Source organism: Phyllopteryx taeniolatus, chromosome 13, assembly GCF_024500385.1.
Source record: "Phyllopteryx taeniolatus isolate TA_2022b chromosome 13, UOR_Ptae_1.2, whole genome shotgun sequence".
Classification (NCBI taxonomy): Eukaryota; Metazoa; Chordata; class Actinopteri; order Syngnathiformes; family Syngnathidae; genus Phyllopteryx; species Phyllopteryx taeniolatus.
The window spans coordinates 15,541,268-15,561,230 of NC_084514.1; the positions used below are offsets into that span (position 1 = coordinate 15,541,268).

At 41.1% G+C, this 19,963-nt stretch overlaps 1 protein-coding gene across 6 annotated transcripts in view; it reads right to left on the bottom strand.

The window, feature by feature from the left end:
• arid1b (AT-rich interactive domain 1B) overlaps positions 1-19,963 on the bottom strand; it is a 249,881-nt gene that overhangs the window by 131,192 nt on the left and 98,726 nt on the right. For all 6 annotated transcript variants that reach the window (XM_061794174.1, XM_061794173.1, XM_061794171.1 and 3 more), the window contains one exon: positions 4,172-4,279. In XM_061794174.1, the coding sequence (XP_061650158.1) occupies positions 4,172-4,279 (108 nt within the window). The remainder of the gene's footprint in view (positions 1-4,171; positions 4,280-19,963) is intronic.

Consider the following 19,963-nt stretch of genomic DNA (forward strand, 5'->3'; position numbering starts at 1 on the left):
GATACAACTATTCAAAAACAGATTTCACAAAACCACCACATATGTACGGTACAAAAAGATATGTGACTCCATAATAAGATGTTGGCAGTCAAGCGTGTCTTTGTTACTTTAGATAAGCCTCTGGATGACACCATTTTTGACTTTGCTAAGCACACATACTAGTCAATGGCTTTTCTATGCTGCCATGTCCTGCTTTTACACTAGTATATCAGTTTAACCACATGTACAGTATATTATCATGGTTTCACTTTGTAATGCCGTAGAACTGCACTTCATCATATTGACAACCGTTTTGGTGACATGATTTAGCTGGGTTGGATGGACACAATTTTTTAGAAACGTCTCTCAGTATGATGCAGTGTAAATAGTTCAGTTAAGTCAGTCATATCTGAGCATTATTAATTATATAAGGTAGAAATGAATTTGTCATTAAATCCAATGAATTTGCCAAGTGTTTCTGGGTGTGTAGATGAACTATACAATCAGTGTATCATTTGTTCTTTCCATTTTAAATTGGCAATCGAAAAAAGAAATATTAGTCAATATTGTACGTCATTATTTTTAACCTGTTTACGTCTGTACACGTGTGTCCCCGTCCATGTGGACGAGTGGCAGGAGAGGAAGAGAAGTTGGTTTGATCGATTAATCGATTGATAGTTCGGATGTGGTGTACCGTGTGAACATGAATGAGTTGAAAACAATGCGCTCGGACAGACAAACAGTGAAAGCGATTGTCGTCATACCATTTTGTATATGTCAAACTCAAGGCCCGTAGGCCAACTATGGCCCACCATATCGTTTTTGTGGCCCACTAAAGTAAATAAGTGAGACTACATGTGTTTCTTGCAAAATGGATTTGTTCTTTTCATTTGGGTAGAAAATGTGTACAAGCTTTTTTCCCCCACCAAACGTCTTCACATCAATTGAACAATAGTTTTTATATTTGGTTAGCACCACTTTCCATTAACTCCAATTTCAAATTCAATTTGTTGTTAAACAATAAATATAACAAGAATGAAATGCACGGACAATTGTATCTACCTAATAATATGGTGAGCTGATTATACGTTTATAGATTTTCACAGTTATAATGGCCCTCGTAGGTAAACCATAACTATGATTAAAATGCGTTGTCCATATTATAATATGGCTGATGGATCATTTGATGGATAACAAGCTAATCTATCTTTACTAATGGTAGTTGACAAACTTCAGCGACACATAAATATGAACAATTAAATATTAAAGTCAAACCTAGTTTCAATTTGTATTTTTGATCAGAGCCAAAAATAAAAAAATTAAAAACCAGGCATTTTTTTAGTTTCTTTTTCCTTTTTTGTGTTAGATTTAAAAACAGATAACAAAGTGAAGAGTCACTTTTTATTTCTTAATTGCCAATTGAAAAAGGAAAGAACGAATGACACACGGATTCTCTGCACTAATTGCAGAATTAATTAAGTGGATTATATGCCAACCTTTTTAACAGCACGGATACTGTAAAATGAGATGGAATTGGAGGTATCTGTAGCAACACATTTTCAAGACCCCATGGGACACTGTGACTTGCATTCATGAGAAGTCACAAAAGTTCCCTTTCGTTTCTCTTCACAAATCCCACCACATCAAACAGCAGACGCGTCCCAAAACAACAACATGACACTTTGGCGACCTGCTCTCCCTCCCACCTGCCAGAGAGAAAGAGGAAGAAGAGATGACAGCAGCTTTAGATCTGACATCAAACGTGAGCGAGAGAGGGAGAGAAAGAGCGATGCGGAGAGAAAAAAACGGTTACAACTCCACCATGACAGCTCGCTGGAGAACACAGCCAATGCCAAACAAATTTGCTCTCGTTTTCTAAATGTTTTCACCAAGCATTAAAGTTTGGTTCAGTATGGAATTGTTTCCATCATCAAGTTGTGAAGGGTACCAAAATAACTGACCCGTATTGTACCATTTTTGGCAGGCCCACTGGTACAGTTTATAAGGGGTGGAACAATGCAACACCAATGGAACGACTGCAACAAAGCTTATCTTCATCATGCAGTCATTCAGCTTTCCACGAAGCAATACAGTTCAGTTCGTTACGATACCATACGCGATTTCCGTCGTGAGCCTTCTAGACAGGATAACACCACATCAGCTACTTGAATAGCATGGTATCATAGCAGCACTACAGTGTGGAACTCATCAACTGACTAAACAAAGAGAAATGCAACTTTGTGTATGCTGTGTGCCAATATGTGTGCTCATAATAGGGGACACAGCTGAAGCGTGACTTCTCTCCATTGTGATCCAATTCAATGGCATTTTTGGTTTTCTTCAAGTTGTGCTATTAAATTTAAATGTAACAAGGATCGTACACACGCACACATGCACATACGCATTGCACACACAAACACACAAAACCACACCGTACTGCTGCAAACAGGGTGCCGGAAAGTGGAACAGAATATTTTGGGACCTTTTACAATGAAAACACTGACAAATGTGTACCATACGAAACTAAACCGAACCCAACTACTCGGTGGAAACGAGGCTATAAAAGCCCAAGCGGACAAAATGAAAGAACACCAAGTGCTGGATGTCTTCAGTTTTTGTTCTTTGTTCACTGTGCTATGTCCTCGGTTGAATTCATCCAAGGGTTACACTGGTGTGCTTTTATGAGTTAAGTCATACTATACTGTAGCTTTAGCAGCATCACCTTCATACATGATAGAAATGCAAGACAGAGGACAGTTTACCATTCCAAATTGTACCATGTAAGTGCTGTGTACAGTTTATGTGACTAACCGATCCATCATGGATACACGTCCTGTCTGATACTGGGGAACACTCTTTAAGCCAATTTAAACTTATCATAACAGACTTCAACTTATTAAAATACACTTTAACTTATTAAAACACACTTTATTCTTTAGGCACGCTGCACACCAAGCGACGTGGCCGAAAGCGACAGATCTGGAAAACTGCAACAACAAAAAAATACAGTCGGCGACTCTTACTGCACACCAAGCATATGACACCTCACATCTACCATCGCGACCTTGTATCAGATTTTGAGGCTCCACACCAACATTTTACACTGGAAAAACATATTTTTTTTTAAATCTACAATATTGTGGGTGGGTGAACGATGAACTGCGATTATAGCGATATATTCTGAGGGGCTGTGTGGGGGTTCTCTGAATTCGCACACAATTCACACACTGATACATCAAGGCAATTTGTCAGTGCAGCAGGGAAGTGTCGGGGTGCTTTAATGATGTCACTTTAGAAAGAAAAGCAGAGTGGGGGCAGAGGTGGGTTGTTTAATGTGCATGTTCCTAATGGAATGTAGCTTCCAAATACAATGACAGAACAAACATCTTCAGCCACCTTCCTGCGTCTTTAAGTCGTCCACGTTTATTGCTTTCTGTGTGTGTTGTGTGTGCGTGTGCAAAACGAACATCAGCTTCATGTCAAACATCCTGAGTTCATTTATTAATGTTTATACCCTTCACCTCGCACATTTCACATTCCCTCCAGCAAACTCTGGTAGACACCGCAAGAAGCTTCAGCCAAAGAATTGGTAAACGTTGTTTTATTAAATTCTTAGGAAAGCAGAAGAGCCGTGTGAGAGCATAACTGATTAGTTTAGGCCAAAAAGCAAAGCAGCCCGCAACTAATAGAACATCCTTGTCTCACCATTTTTTTCCTCAATTACTCCTGCTGGCAGCCCGCTTAACAAGTTTGAGCGAGCCCTAATGCCAAGAGGCAGTGCGCGTGGGTTTGCATGTGTGACTGCGCGCTTCAGCACAAGCGCTTGTGACCACGCATATGCTTCTCTGTGCCTGTAGGTGTTACTGTGAGAGAGCGCATGATGCTGTGACCACTGAGGCCTCTTCCACCCTCGCTATGGACCCAGGCAAAACACAAACATGAGACAAAGAAGTGAGCCATGAGGTAAACAGACGCATTTGATTGAACAAGAACTCAGAAGTGAACATCAGACATCACGTAGGAAAACGCTGGAAATGGGCCTTAAAGCCACGTTCCCTTCCACGGCATGACCGCAAACACAAGCAAAGACTCCAAAATTATTTTCAAGATGTGGAAGAGAGCACTTCCTTGATGTATCATGCTGCATTTTAGCCATTTCTCTTGTTGGCCCAGCACACTGTTACTCACTCACCGGCAGACTGGAAGGGCGGTGCTGGGAGGAGACGCCATCCTCATTGTTGCTCTTCCCAGAATTCCCTGCGCCTGGACCTCTGGTGTTGTAATTCTCTTGCTGTGCCTCCTTAAAAGAAAGAGGGAGATTTTCAAAATCATGAATAAATACTAATTAACAGTACTCCAGTATTCCAGCACATAAATATTATACGAATAATACTTCCATTTAGAATTAGCAAAGAGACTAAATGTTTGCTCTTTGGCTTGTTTGAATGTCCCTATCTAACGACTTACAGCAATCTTTAAAAGAAAATGAATTTAATTTGTAAAATATGTATTTTTGTCATCCAAGAAATTCTCAAAACAGAACATTTATAGGGTAACATAATTGATGATAATAATTGAGAGTTTCAGGTTTGCTGAACTGAAATGTACAATAGAGCTGCAACAAAATTATTTTAAATCAATTATTCTGTCAATTATTTTTAAATTAATTTGTGAACTGTATAAAAATACATTTTTAAATTTCAAACCTTCATTCAAAAACAGGACATTATTTCAAATTGATGGTGCAGAAAATGCACAATATAAAACACAGGTAGAGTGCATGTAGGGACATAACATCATCAGCCCATCAGCACACCACACTCCCAAATTCGTTCATGCTTTTATCCGTTTGAAACACACACACACACACACACACACACACACTCATGCGTTCAGTCCTTTTGTTAAATCCAAGTCATTTTCTTTCCCTCTGTAATCACAAACCTATCTAGTGTAATGCAATTTTCTCTCCATTGTTGGAGGTGTTGCCCCCCTTCCCTATCTTTGTCTCTCGCTTCATATCAGCGTCTCCTTCCCTCTTTTCCTTTCCTTTATTCATTACTGAGGTCGTTCCTCCATCATGTTAAGCGTCAGCAGCACAATGGCGACTTGTTATAGAGCTCTGAGTGGAAGGATTAGTGATAACTGATAGGCAAAGGATCACATACGCACATCCACACACACATGCGCACACACACAAGCTTTCCCAGGTGATGCACGTCAAACATACATGCACAGCAGCACATTAATGCACCACACATCCTCAGTTTTCTACTTTCAAAATCCGTTTTCCCCTCTTCAACCTTATCTGTTGTGTGATTAGACTGCAGTATTTGGGCAATACTCCTGCCAGCGAGTGGATATCGTGTTGCAGCAGGAGATTACCTTTCGGAGCCAGAGACTTGGAGTGAATCTATTATTAACAAATTAATAGTGTAGTCATTTGTGCAGCAGAACTGGATTACTCTTGTGCAGAATTTAGAGGAGATTGCACGTGAAATCTGATATAAACTTAATATTCCAACCAAAGTTCCAAGCGCATACACAGTTTGCGAGCTCCCAGAACATCTGCACGCACATAGAGACAAAAGTTAATGTATTCACTCATCCATTATTAAGAGAAGGTAATGTAATGACCTTAAAAGCCCCAGAGTAGTTCCTGGAAATCCACATTTCAATTATCGGCCAATTAAACCCCAGAAGCACTAACAAGGTGGCATTTTTATCACTTGAAACTTGCAGCCATACTGCTGTTCCCCTGAACCCGTGACAGCGGCATTTTCTGAATAATTACATATTTAAGTTTTGACTTTCATAATAGCTATATATTTTGATTCTGTCCATTGCTGATGGTATTGCCTTTTGTGGGTGGCTTGTGCATGTCATTTTTCTTGCATTTCCTTCTTCGTCTTGCCTTCATTTTCTTGCAATATATTTAATTTTCTTTATATTTACCCGCAGTAATTGCCTTGACTCTGTTGGTGAAATGCATGTTCTTGTTTTTTTTTTTTTTTTTTTTAAAGCATGCTTTCCAAATGGATACTTGTACTTATTTTTGAACAAATAATTTCTTTGCTAATGGAAAATGGAGGCATGCCAACATAGAAATTGGACCATGTTGCTGGTGCCTCACTTCTAATAGTTGACTTATTTGATTGGCAGATGGGCCAAAACAAGAAAAAAGAAAAAAAAAAAGAGCCTCATGGAAAATAAGGCAGACCGTAATGTTTGCCTTTATTAACTATGAATGACTCAAAGCAAAAAATACTGTTCAATTACTTGTGAAAACCATACCATATTATGGATCCAACAAGCAACAACAACTGTGTTCGGTCTGAAACCAAAACCCTTTGGCACATAGCTAAAAGTGACCGGTTGTGGTCTGGTCCTATTCTCGTAACTGTACTATTTAAAAAAAATACCCTTCATAGATGAAAAAAGCCACGCACAGACAACAGAGTGTAGAACACACCAACTGTCAGCTGAAACAAGTCCAATATTTACTCGGGCATATGAGTCTGTAGTGTGTGTGTGTGTGTGTGTGTGTGTGTGGTTATGCGCACACTTGTGTGGATCCTCGAGGGAATTTCTGTTTTAAGTGGGTCAAAGTGGGGTTAGCCTCGTACTACTGTTTACTCTCGTGTTCTTACATCATTGCTGTCAACTGTAAAGAGAGGGAGCGAGAGACGGAGGGCAGGTGGAGGACGAGAGGGCAAAACGTAGAGAGGAGGAGCAGAACAAGATGAAGAGAGGAGCGCTGATTAAAAGAAGAAAAGTCTCGTAGAACATCAGAGGCAAATGAAGGAGGGCTGTGAGTGCATTCTTTCATTTGAGGTGCCCCCACTCCATTGTCTCAAAATCCCATTTCCCAGCTAATTTAGAAGCTTCTAAAATACACTCCGCTCCATACCTTAAGCCTCAGGCCACGGCTAATCCTGTCTCCACACACACATTTGCGCAAGCATGCACAGAGGCGCACACTCATTCATCTTCCGTGCTTTTCAAAAGACTTCATCTTGGCATAGTGGAAACGAATGAAGGATATTGAAAGCAAGCGTTTGAAGTACATGAGGGAAGGCAGAGGAATCAAACTGTGAGTTAAATGCTATTAGACAGCTGTGTGGAGAGCCAGTGTAATATTAGATTTGATTGAATAGATGACTGCTGAATGTGGTGTAATATATAGAGCCGAAGAGGCTTTATGCAGACAAAAATCAATATTGCAGCACTGCGTTAATCTCAGTCACAGGAAGACAGCGAATGAGACGCTCAGAAATGTTGACGCTCGTTTGGAGTACGACGCCTTCATGCTCCCGCTTTCAAATGTAGCTTGTACGCTAGTGTGACGTTCGCCTTTGTTAATCCCAGAATTAAAATGTTAATTTCCTAAAGGGTGGGGTCAAAGGCGTCCTCTGAAACGGTCAGATAGTCAAAAGACACGTCATCTTTTAAAAGGGATCAGTTTCTTTTTTTCTCTATTGGACATTTTTCATCTCTCACATCATTTAAGAATTGCACTTGGCCTTTTTGACTGGTTGCACTGCACAATTTTGAACTCTACATTCAAGGAAGGGGCAAGGTGAACTGTTGCCTTCCTTTCAATCTGCATGACTGCCTGCTTTGAGCAACAGAATTCAAGAAGCGATGAAATAAACAAATAAAAACATAAAATACCTGAGCATGACAGAGCCACCATTCTACAAAACAGGAAACAGCCAGGGCAAATTTACAGTCATGATCTTAAGATCTGCCTCAATCTCTTTTCTTTACAAACTGATATTATTTGCATACATTTATAGAATAGAGTGAATAAAACAATATTAGAATCAATTATTAATTATTAATAAACTGAGATTCAGGGGTAGGACTGGATAAGGTCAATCAATCAATCAATCTATCGAGTCATCCATTCATCCATCCATCCAATCAATCAATCAATCAACACCCTGGGAAACCATTTATATTCTGTTGTACTTTATTGTGTATTTGTAGATTTGCTATGCATGGTATTTTTTTTAACGTTGTGTAGACTACTATGCTGCAGCAAAAACCCTGCTGTTTTCAAATTTTGTTACAGCTTCCAACAGGTTGGACGCCAAAGCAGCGAAGCAGGCAGGCAAGGTAGGATGAATCTCAAAAAACGGTTTATTTCCCAAAAAGGGCAGACAGAGTAAACGCGGCAAACAAGGCCCACATAAAAATCAAAATACCAAATTAACAAAAGTCTCAAAAAATCATAACCTTTCAAGATGGCGCCGAACCGTGTGGTCACCTCGGTTACGTGCCCCCTCCTGGAACCCCTGCAGTTTGCTTGGTCTGTGGATGACGCAGTTAACATGGGACGGCACTTCATCCTAGAACACCACGACGGCCCTGGGACCTACGTGAGGATCCTGTTCGTTGACTTCAGCTCTGCGTTCAACACCATCATCCCCGAATTTCTCTCCTCCAAACTTCTCCAGCTCAGCGTCTCGCCTGGCCTCTGCCAGTGGATTTACAACTTCCTGACGGGCAGGACATAGCAGGTGAGGCTGGGGGACACCACCTCATCCACACGCACCACCAGCACTGGGGCGCCCCAAGGATGTGTTCTCTCTCTGCTGTTCTTCTCTCTACACAAACAACTACACGTCTACGCACCCGGCTGTCAAACTTCTGAAGTTTGCAGGCGACACCACAGTCATCGGCCTCATTAAACACGGTGACAAGTCTGCATATCAACAGGAAGTGGAGCGGCTGGAGCTGTGGTGCGGCCGACACAACCTGGAGCTGCACACGCTCAAGAATGTAGAGATGATCGTGGACTTGACTTCAGGAGGCATCCTTCGCCACAGCTGCCCCCCACGCTGTGCAACTGCCCTGTGTCAACCGGTGAGACCTTCAAGTTCCTGGGAATTACAGTCTCTCAGGACCTGAAGTGGGAGATCAACAGCAACTCCATCCTCAAAAAGTCCCAGCAGAAGATGTACTTTCTGCGGCTTCTGAGAAAGCATGGCCTGCCACAGGAGCTGTTGAGGCAGTTCTACACAGCAGTCATCGAATCAGTCCCGTGTTCTTCCATCACAGTCTGGTTTGGTGCTGCCACAAAAAAAAGAAACTCCGACTGCACGGGGAATTAGGACTGCTGAAAAAATTGGCGGTACCCCCCTACCCACCCTTGAGAACTTGCACGCTGCCAGAACTAAAACAAGAGCATGCAAAATCCTATTGGACCCTCCACATCCTAGTCAACACCTCTTCCAGCTCCTTTCCTCAGGTAGGCGCTATTGAACAATGCAAACTAAAACTAGCAGACATTTCAACAGCTTCTCCCCTCTTGCCATTAACTTCTTAAACAGTTGACTTACAATTCCATTCCAATTTTGTCTTGAGATTGTTGTCACGTCTCTGTTGGGCCAATTATACATTATTCATGAACTCACTGTCGTAGTCTCGCCACTCTGCACTATTTCCATATCTGTTGTTGACCAATACTGGTCAATTGTGCTTGAGAAATACCAGCACCATTTGTACAATTGACACTGTTCCAGATTATCGCACTACTAGTACCTTTAAACTGCTTAACTTTCTTGACAACTCTGCACCATTTGCACAATTGTCACTGTACCATATTATTGCTCTATTAGTCATTTCAATCTGCTCTAAATGGTTAGAGGACTCTGCATCATTTGCACAATTGTCCAAAAAATAAATAAATAAATTGTATCGGCATTACCTGTGCCACGCAAAAGATGCCACCCGGCACCCCAGCCTCGCGCTACCGCCGCTACCCACCGAGGTAGACTGTAACTCCAGACTCTAAACGGATTAACACAATATACTATCTTCAACAAGACAGACATTTGCTTTGCCATGCCGACGCTAAGCCGGGCCTTCAAAGGGGAGACCCACGGATGCTGGGTTCGCCCCCAAACGCTAAGTTAATTTACTCCCCGCCAGTCGAAGGATTGGACGCCTCCGCCCTGCTGAGAGCTGCTACTTGGGAGTTGGAACAGGCAACAGCGACACCCACGGGCGACAGAACGACACTACAGACAGGGGTTCATAAGACAGTGTGTGACTCGACTGGGAGTCAATATTTTAAGAAGTTTACACAAAGCCCACTAGCGACTGTATTGCGGCAAACTTGAATGTCTAACGTAAAATCTGTTGTTAACTGAACCAGATGGAATGTTTCACCCCACGCCACAAATGTCACATGAAAATAGCCACATAACATTTGAAACATTTATTACAGGTATGAAAGAGAATGAGCGTGGAACAATGCAGGGTGGGAAAATGGTCTCGTTATCTCAAATCCAATAATTAATATTTTGTTCCACTGGCTTTAAACCATAAAATAATCCTAGAATGGAAAAATAACGGCAAAAGGCAGTCCAGCCCCTCTGTGTTCGCGAAGGGGGTAGAAAAGGAGGGGGTGGGGGGGTAAAACCCCCCTGTTTGGCCATAAAAGGGGCCGGAGCTGGGAGAAGTGGAGAAGTCTTGGTGCAAGTCTTTTTGGTCACTCCGAACAACTCGCTGACGACCGCGCCAGGCAGGACGCCCACCTCACCCGAGGTGGCAAGGACACATCGGGCGATCCCCGGCTGCAGCTTCCTGCAAGCGCTCCGAGCCACCCGGCTTGGGGGCCCGAACTCAGTCTGAGGGAACAAACATCACCCGAGAGACGTCCTGCCTGAGAACTCGTCGGCCTCCTGTTTTTCCTCCCTCCCTTCCGTCGAACCCACCTGCTCATGGTGCGGACCACGCTGGCCGAACACTAGGGGGCCTGACTCGCCGGCTTCAAACGTGTTCCAGACACGTAAGTCCAACATTGCAGTCTGCTAAAGGTACGCATATTTGGGTTTATATTAACGAGACCAGGAGTCCTCAGCTATATGCATTCACTACACGCCCATTCTGCTCATCTCACGTCACAAATCCCTTCCTTTGCCAATGTTCGTAGATATCTTGTTTGTTTTGTGTTTGTGTTTTATCCTGTAGAAACCACTTTTCATATAAATTTTCTATAAAATTCACCCCTTTGCATTGACTATGTGTGTGTTTGGATTCGGAAGGAAACCTCTAGAAAGTCTAAAACTCAAAGTTCCTCAAATGTAGCCACCTTCCGATAAGAGACTGATTATTAATGTTTGTCGTCATTTCGCCTCAAGTTAAACTTGTAAAAATATGACGCCGTGCCTCTCATATCTATCAAATATCTTGATTTATAATGTTGTAATTTAAAATTACAATAACCCGGAAGTGACGCAGGCACCGCTTCCAACTCATCGTTTTCTTCTAAATTACACAGAATTTGATGTCCTCCAATAAACGCTACACCTTTTTTTATGTTTTTATGTCTCAAAAGTATTTTCTGTCAAATGGCTGTCTGTTGTCGTACTAGAGCGGCTCCAACTTCCGAAGACAAATTCCTTGTGTCTTTTTGAAATACTTGGCAAATAAAGATGATTCTGATTCTGGTTCTGAGAAACAAGACATACAGGAAAAATAACTAGACCAAGACTGAAAGAAACCAGGGAACTAGCAAGCAAACTGATGAGACTACGAGGAAGACCTGGACAAGACACGAGTGGCTGGAGGGAGCTGATTGGTTGACACAAGGTAGAGGGTTACGAGAACAGGGTTGTGTGTGCATGTGTGTATGTGTGCATCCGTCTACTGTATCGATCTGTGCATGCGCATGCGTGTGAGGCATTTGGTGACTCTTCTACAAATTATTTGCCGGGAACACAAACTTGTTAATCATGTCTGGCTTCAGACAGGACCTCTCACAACTTGTGTGACCTATGTTACAACTGAATCTAAAATTGCAACAATACGATCCTATGACCTTCCCTGGGTGCTTGACTGACCACAGCCTCTGAAGCACATAAGAAGAATAGTGCTGCAGTCAACCTGAGATTGTGCAGAAGGCCAGATTTGACAGGGAACGCTCACAGTTTAGGTTTGCTCCAAACAGAGCACATATTTGGTATGAAGGTGAATTAAAGACTTGAGTCGTTGGGAGAATCTGTCCTGCTAGCAGGAGTAGGCATTTACTAGTAAGCCAATTTTTTACTAAAATTTGTTTAGTTGTGGCCATTTTGTTGGCATTTTTCAATAACTTTCTTCAATTCTCAATTATCACAAATTCTGCCAGTGTATGTAAACCTGAGCATAACTGTACAGATATGCAGTCATACGTACGTACCCTTGTCCTATTGGAATGAAAGTGTAGGCTACACCTTTTTCATAACCACTAGGTGGCGGTGACATATTAGAATGAAAGTGTACATCTTTCTCATAACCTCTACGAGGCGGTGGCCTATTGGAATTAAAGTGTACTGCTTTTACATAACCACTAGATGGCGGCATACATTTATTAAATGTGAATGTCTTTTCCATTTTCCCCTATACCTATGTATAATGCACACTATAGACTTTTGACCCCAAAAAATTTGGGGGGGTGCGCATTATACACGAGAAATTACGGTATATGCATTTGGTGTGTTTAAATAAAAAAATACAATTTGGTTTTGATCAAAGCGTGTCATTCTTCTCCCTCTTGATTTAGCAACATCTTTCACTGTCCCTCGTCTTACCCTCAACATCTGTCCGTTTTCTATCCACATACTGTATATTTCTCCACCCCTTGTGCCACCCTGCTCCTCTCCATCAATACAGCCTCCACCTCCTTCCTCTCTGCTTGTGTCTTCCTCCCCCACACCAACCTCATGACTACCAAATGAATTACTCGTCCCTGTTGTTCCGCAGCACCTTGGCAGAGATGCACATCTCACAAAATCTGACACTAATTCCATTAATATTCATTAAAAATTAAGCTTAATTGTGTGTCTTTCGGAGAGAGGCCCCAACTCACACACGCAGAGCAAGGGAACATAAACTCACACATTAACACGTAATAAGTCAGTCAATCTGCTGACACACTGCGCCATGACACCAAGGACAGGGAAGCTCTCATGGTCATTTGGCAAAACTCTGCAAAGCATGCTCACGTGCACATCTGATGAATGCGCACACACGCACGCACACACACACACACAATGACGGTGTGAGACTGACTTTGAAACACATGTTCATGCTAATCACATACAGACTGAAGCATAATTGAAACACTGACTTGGAGCTGCACATTGTTGTAAAATATGTTGTTTGGGTGATGCATTTTTCTTTTATGTATCGTTTTATTTTTTTGCTATTTTACAAAGTACACTATATTTTACATGCTGATTATTTCAAATAAGCTGTGAATATATAACAGAGCACATATACTTTCATCTACTGTGACTGCTTGTTAAAAAAAAAAAAAAAGTGCTGGACAAATGATTGGGCATTCATTGCTAGGCTGGAGACTGTTATTATCATCACGATAAAGGTGGAAATAGGCATGGGAGCACCTGTGTATATCTGTGTTTCTATCTTAATGAATGCATTTGAAACATGGCCTGTTCCACTGCTCTGTGTGCGTGTGTGTGTGCGTGCGTGCGTGCGTGTGCCCTTCAAACAAGAGTCAATATATTAGGGATAGAACGGTTTTTGAAAACTGTCAAAACGGTTCAGTTCGACTGTTTCGGTGAGAGAATCCTAAGGCGGCGCCTTATAATAACAATTAATAGCAGCGCTAATAAGATTCAAGATGGTGGCGCGTAGGGTTGGTGCGTACAAGGTGCGTTTGAAAATACTCTCTGACACCCCAACGCTACTCTGACAATGTACTTTCCAAGAATGCTCTGAGTTTCCAAACGGTGCAGTGTAGAGAATATTTAAAAACGCTCCCGTAGATGTGCCTGAGCCCAGTGTTGAACTCTGGGTAACGGAGTTACGATGCCAGTTTGTGGCGCTGTCAATGAGTTGTGATCTTATATTAAAAAACTACATTTGCCGATACCTTTAAGTTCATCACATAGACATTTGTTTTTCGCATTTATTTGGCTCCTGGGCAACATTGTAGGGCAGGAAAAACAAGTTTGAGCACATTTCCTAGAAAATGTATAGTGCTGAAACAAACCTCCAACGATATATACGTTTGTGAGTCCTCATTTGGTATTGAGAGCTATGTGTCAGACCTACTTCAGCAACCCGAGGATACGCGATGCTAGCATGCAGCTAGCCAGCACCCATAAAAAGCATAAAAGTGGTTGATATACATGGTCTGTTATAATTCCTACACCGTTTACCCAATGTGGATGTAAATACCCTCAAATTAAAGCGGAAAGTCTGCAGTTAAAGCACATCTTTTTTATTTTTCATTTAAATCCTATTGTGATGTTCCAAGCCAAAAAGATGAGACGAAAGTTTATGGAGTGAACTTTATGCATGAGCTGAGTTCACTCACGTATAATTTTCATTAGATAAATAATATAATCACTCCTGTTACTATGACTACACTACTGGATATGAATTATGAATCATGTCTGTCTATGTCATATGACTTATTTAATAACTTGAGCTTTTATATAGGAGATTTTTTAAAAGAGATTTAGACCAGTGTTTTACAACCTTTGTTGAGCTAAGGCACCTATTTTACATTAGAAAAACCTCAAGGTAAACCACCAAACAAATATATTATAAAAAATATCAAAGTCGTTTAATTGAACACAAAGCTGATATATTTGCAGGAAGCCATGACTTATTCTGTTGTATCAATGGCAACAAGTGGATACACAGCTCTATTGTACCTTTTGCCATCCAATCGAAGAGCATTTACTTGTTCTGCCTGTCACTATATTCCGCTGGCATTGATAGAACAGCAAATGTTATTTTCCGATAAATTAAAAAAAGGGTGTAGTTACACCAGAAAATATATTTCTGATTAATAAAATAATAATAATAATAATACAAAAATAAAAACTTAATAATAATGTTAAGATATACTTTCAGTGGATGTTAAAAAGTAAAGGTAAACATTTTTTAAACAAGAATAACTGATTGCCCTAAGAGTCAACGTGTACCAAACCGAATTGAAAACGGTGACCGAGATATGAATATATATACAATTTGCTGCATCATGATACTATAGTTATTGTTAGAAAAATAGTGTAATAATATTGTATAATGAGTTAATACTTGACTGCATTCTTTTATTCTTTTCGAGGCTAACCAAATAAGAGTATGCCTTTGTCAAGCTTACACATTTATTGCTCGTCCCTGTCACCATTGCCCACGTCTGCCTGCACGCTGCAATTGCTTTGGCTTGAAATTTAAACGGACATCCACTCTACCTGGAGTAACCCTACATGACGTTTGCCAAAACATGGAGGAACAATGTTGAAACATTGCCAAGCTCGACTTTGACATTTTGTTTGTGTGTGTGTGTGTGTGTATGTGTGTGTGTATATATGTTTTCCTTCGCTGTCTGTGAAGTCTGTATCCAGGAACAAATGTAACAGCATTTCCTAACAAATGGTAGCTAAATGTGGCTCCCAGGGTGCTGTGCTGTTAACTACTGGCCTTGCTTTATTCAGAACCATTATGATTGTCCTAACCAATCCAAAACAACTCTCCCACTCTTGGTCATTTGCATTTGAATTGCGGTACGGCTACACAAATACAAACACAAATCAAAAAAGGAAAAATAAAAGAAGGGGAAAAACATAGGTGGATTCTGTGGAGGTAAAAAACAGACAGTTTTAATCCAGTTCTTGTGTGGAATGCCATCGCATTGTGCAGGGGTTCCTAATCAAAGTGTCCCGTAAGTATAGTTTTATATACTGTGTGTCCATACGCTTATAAAGGAATATGTGTAAAATTCATCAAGCTTAAGTGTTCGTCAGAGGCAGCCAATCTGAGTGCAGCAGGCCTGCGGTTGCCGTGGCGATACGTGGGGACATTTAGAGGGCTCAGATAAACTCTGCCATTTAAAAGGTTATGACAATTAACGCAGCTCTCTGCAAATTACCACTGGCAGACCTTTACCCACGGACATCTCTCTCTCCTCCTTATCACCCGACACCCAGCCTCACTCTGCCTCTTCTCTTCGGCTGCCATTTGCCCTTCTTTCTCATCACCCAGCCTCCGTGCATCCTTCCATCCCCTTCCAGCCAGCAGCACTTTTATTATCACGCTAATTAACAGAGACCCTCACTTAATATTCAAATGGTGACCAATTAATGACACTGAACTTTGGGCGCCCCTCCCACTCGTGGTGGACCCTCCACTTTCACCACCACCCCTTTTTCACTCTCCTCGGTGACTTTCATTTCCTCTGTCTTGTCCCTTCAACCTCCCTGTCCCACCTCCCCATGGCCAAGGTGAGCTCCAATTTCCGTGAGAGTGTGTGTGTGCGTGTGTGTTTGTGTGCAGAGAGGGGGTGAAGCTGAAGGAGGCAGCAGACCACAGCAAGGGGGTTGTAAAGCTATGGGCCAGGCTGCAGAAAGGCTTGGCAACCTTTTAATTAACCCGGTGTGATTAAAAGCAGGGGAGGTGCAGGGGTGGAAGGAAAAGGAAAATGGCAAATGGGTAGTGAAAGGGAAACAACTCAGGAGATTCACCGGCACACCAAGTGCAACATTTATTTTGAGCTAATTCTAACCCACAATAAAGTGTTATTTTCTGAAAGAAGATGTAGAAATTAAAAGAATGGATTAAAAGAGTGTTAGGTGGAATTGGACTCAAAGCAATCACATTTTCTATAACATCGCTGACCTTGTGCTGAGGTTGGTTTGTCTTGATTAATTTACTGTGTGAGAAATGTTTGTTGTACATATAATCTGTTTTATTATGTACATAATATTGGGATATCTTTGCAGTTCTTCTTTGACAATGCAACTCCAAATTGCAAGGACTGTTAAGGGGCAAACACACACACACACACACACACACACACACACAATAACATCAGAATCAAAATGTATTGTCCCAAAGCAAGGGTGTGTATTCTTCCAAAGCAAGGGTGTGTATTCTTCTACAGCCTAACCTGCTTAGCACATTTAATTTTAATTTTATTTTAATATGCACATGGGCGGCATGGTGCGTGACTGGTTAGTGCATCTGCCTCACAGTTCTGAGGACCGGGGTTCAAATCCCAGCCCCACCTGTGAGGAGTTTGCATGCTCTCCCCGTGCCTGCGTGGGTTTTCTCCGGACTCTCCAGTTTCCCCCCACATCCCAAAAAACATGCATGGTAGGTTGATGGAAGGCTCTAAATTGCCCGTAGGTGTGAATGTGAGTGCGAATGGTTGTTTGTTTATATGTGGCCTGCGATTGGCTGGGGACCACTTCAGGGTGTACCGCGCCTCTCGCCCGAAGATAGCACACATGTTTCTGATAGGGCATGTTTTTAGTGTTCAACACAAATGTGGGGCAAAGATAAACCTCTCAACCAGTTCAGTAGGTTTCCATGAAAGGGAGCTTGCTCACCTGCAATCAGTTGAAAACAGCTCCTAAGAGGCAACTGTCACGACAGGAACAGGAAATAGATAAGACCAATAGAGGAAAGCACCAGAAGGCTCCGTTTCACAGATGGATGGATGGGCTTTGCTAGAGTCTTGATAGAGCTCATGTGGAATGACTTGCCTCCAGGAATTCAAACCAAAGACAACTCTGTGACATAGTTAAGGTTTATACCATGCCATATAATAACTGGGCTGTATTCTGTTGCATGTAATTACTCCCTAAACATAAATTGAGGGTTTGGTGCTCTAGTAACATGTTCTGACATTGTTATAAGTTAATGGTGGAAGGTTTTAGGTCTGCCACACTTATGTGTTTACTGCTCAATAAAAGAAACAAACCATAAAAAAAATCATCTTCAAATTATTGAAATTATACAGCTCTCTCATTCACACTCTCCCGTTTCTTTTTTTATGATGTGGAAAGTATTATAGGGAAACAAGATGTACACAAGGAGTGAGCAACGTATGGCCCATGGGCCATGTAGCACCCATGAGAGCAATTGATCCAACCAGCCCTGCTATTCTAGAAACAAATAAAACTTCAAAGGTTAAAAAATGACCCAAACAACATTTTTTGTTTATTATTATTATTATTGATGCATTATCAACTATACATGAGTCACATCACACAATAATTAAAGGACTTTTTTTTCAAGTTTGTAAAAAAATATATGGCTGTAGGAGGACTGACAGAGCCGAAAAGAGAAATCTTTTATGTGCCAAAAGTAATATGGACAGAAAAAGGGGCGTAAAAGGACCATATGATTGGATTAGATAGATAGATAGATAGATAGATAGATAGATAGATAGATAGATAGATAGATAGATAGATAGATAGATAGATAAAAATAAACCATAGTACACAAGAAACACCAGCCAAATCCTTTTTTTTTTTTTCCCCCCCAAAGATTACCTCTATCCCGGTTTAGTATTTTTGTATCTGTACTTTCAGCCTTGATGTCTAAGAAATATCTTTATAGCCTCTGCTGACCCTTCGAATCAAATGGGGTCACAGCAGTACAACAGACTCAAAGAAATGTGCTATTTTCAGTTCGATTTGCTACTAAACTAGCGAATAATGCTTGGTTGCACATCTAATTCTTTGTCAAAGGAAGCTGGAGTGGTTCCATCAGCGAGAAGATGTCCTCTGGCTAGGGTTAATGGGAGTGAAGTGGGATGTGGGATGCTGCACAGAATGCTTGAAGATCAACATAAAGAACTTCGCAGCTTGGATTTCTCCATTTAATGTCGGGTCAAAAAGCAGGGGTCTAAACCACAGTGACATCCTAATCTGCGAGTTTGCAATCTTTTGTGTGTGTGCGTGTGTGTGTAATTTGTTCAGTGCAGCTCACATCATGGCTCATTTTAGCCCCGAATCAAAAATAAAGGTCACCATTTGACCTTTTCACAGCTCAGAATTGCAGCAACACATTCGGGCGATTTGTGTTCACGCTGATACAGGTATACACAAAGCTGACACAAAAGATGCACGCTCACTCAGAAAAAAAAAAAAAAAAAAAGAACACCTCTGATCTGAGAGCTCGCCAAATCGTGTATTTGTAATCCTGGCCAGCTGTACTGTGTAGGTTCAATTTCCAGCCACGTTTACTCTTGAATCCAAAATGCAAGACACAGCATTTTTTTTTGTGTGTTATTTCCAGTCTCTGAATTACTCTCTAACTCAAATCGATGGAAAATTAACATCTTGGTCCGTGTGAAAATGTCATGTTTTAGTACCAATCAATTTCAGATTACTTGAAATTCTAAAAAAAAAACAAAAAAAAACCACACATACAATGACAATAACAGCCTACTCTGGAAAGGGAAATATAGCACACTGCGTCATACGAAATGAAGTGGTAAAACTATGTGAACGTCTCAGAGTATAACACAGTGAAGTCCTATACACTACCACCTGCAACCACAATAATAAACATATTCTTGCATGAAGACTACTAAATCAAAAGTGAGATTTATTTTCTTTTATGAGGGCATTTTTTGCATCTCATAAATTTTATGAGGTCATGTTTTGCTTCTCATAAATGCACATGTTGCGAATGTGTGTTCATTTTCTGTTGTGAAAAAGAAAACCTGCTTTAATCCCCAGCAAAAAGGCTTTCTTGAGCTCAACAATGAAGAATGTCTTTTTCTCTGACATTAACAAGCTCGTGTTGTGACTTAGTCATTTTCCCCTCATCATTATTAGCCTGGTCACTGGTCACTGCAGCAATTGGCACGATGACGAATTGCGAACTTACCAGCACAGGTACAAAAATAGCTATCGCCAATCAGAATGGTTGAGTGGAAGTATTGTACCTGGTGTAAAAATGTCAGCATGGGTCAATTGCTGCCACATCAGCAGCTAATGATGAAAACACATTGTTGCAATCACAAAATGTCAATCTGTTCCATGGATCTCAGAGGTGGGCGCGAATAATGTCTGTCCATTTTGCTGCACAGTGTGTGTTTGTTTCTATCTATCTACCGATTTTTAATGTAGTTGTGTATATCGTTAAATTTAGATTAATTAAAACATCATATTTAATCCGAAACTTTTACAAGGGTTTGGGGCATTCTGACTTCATTCAG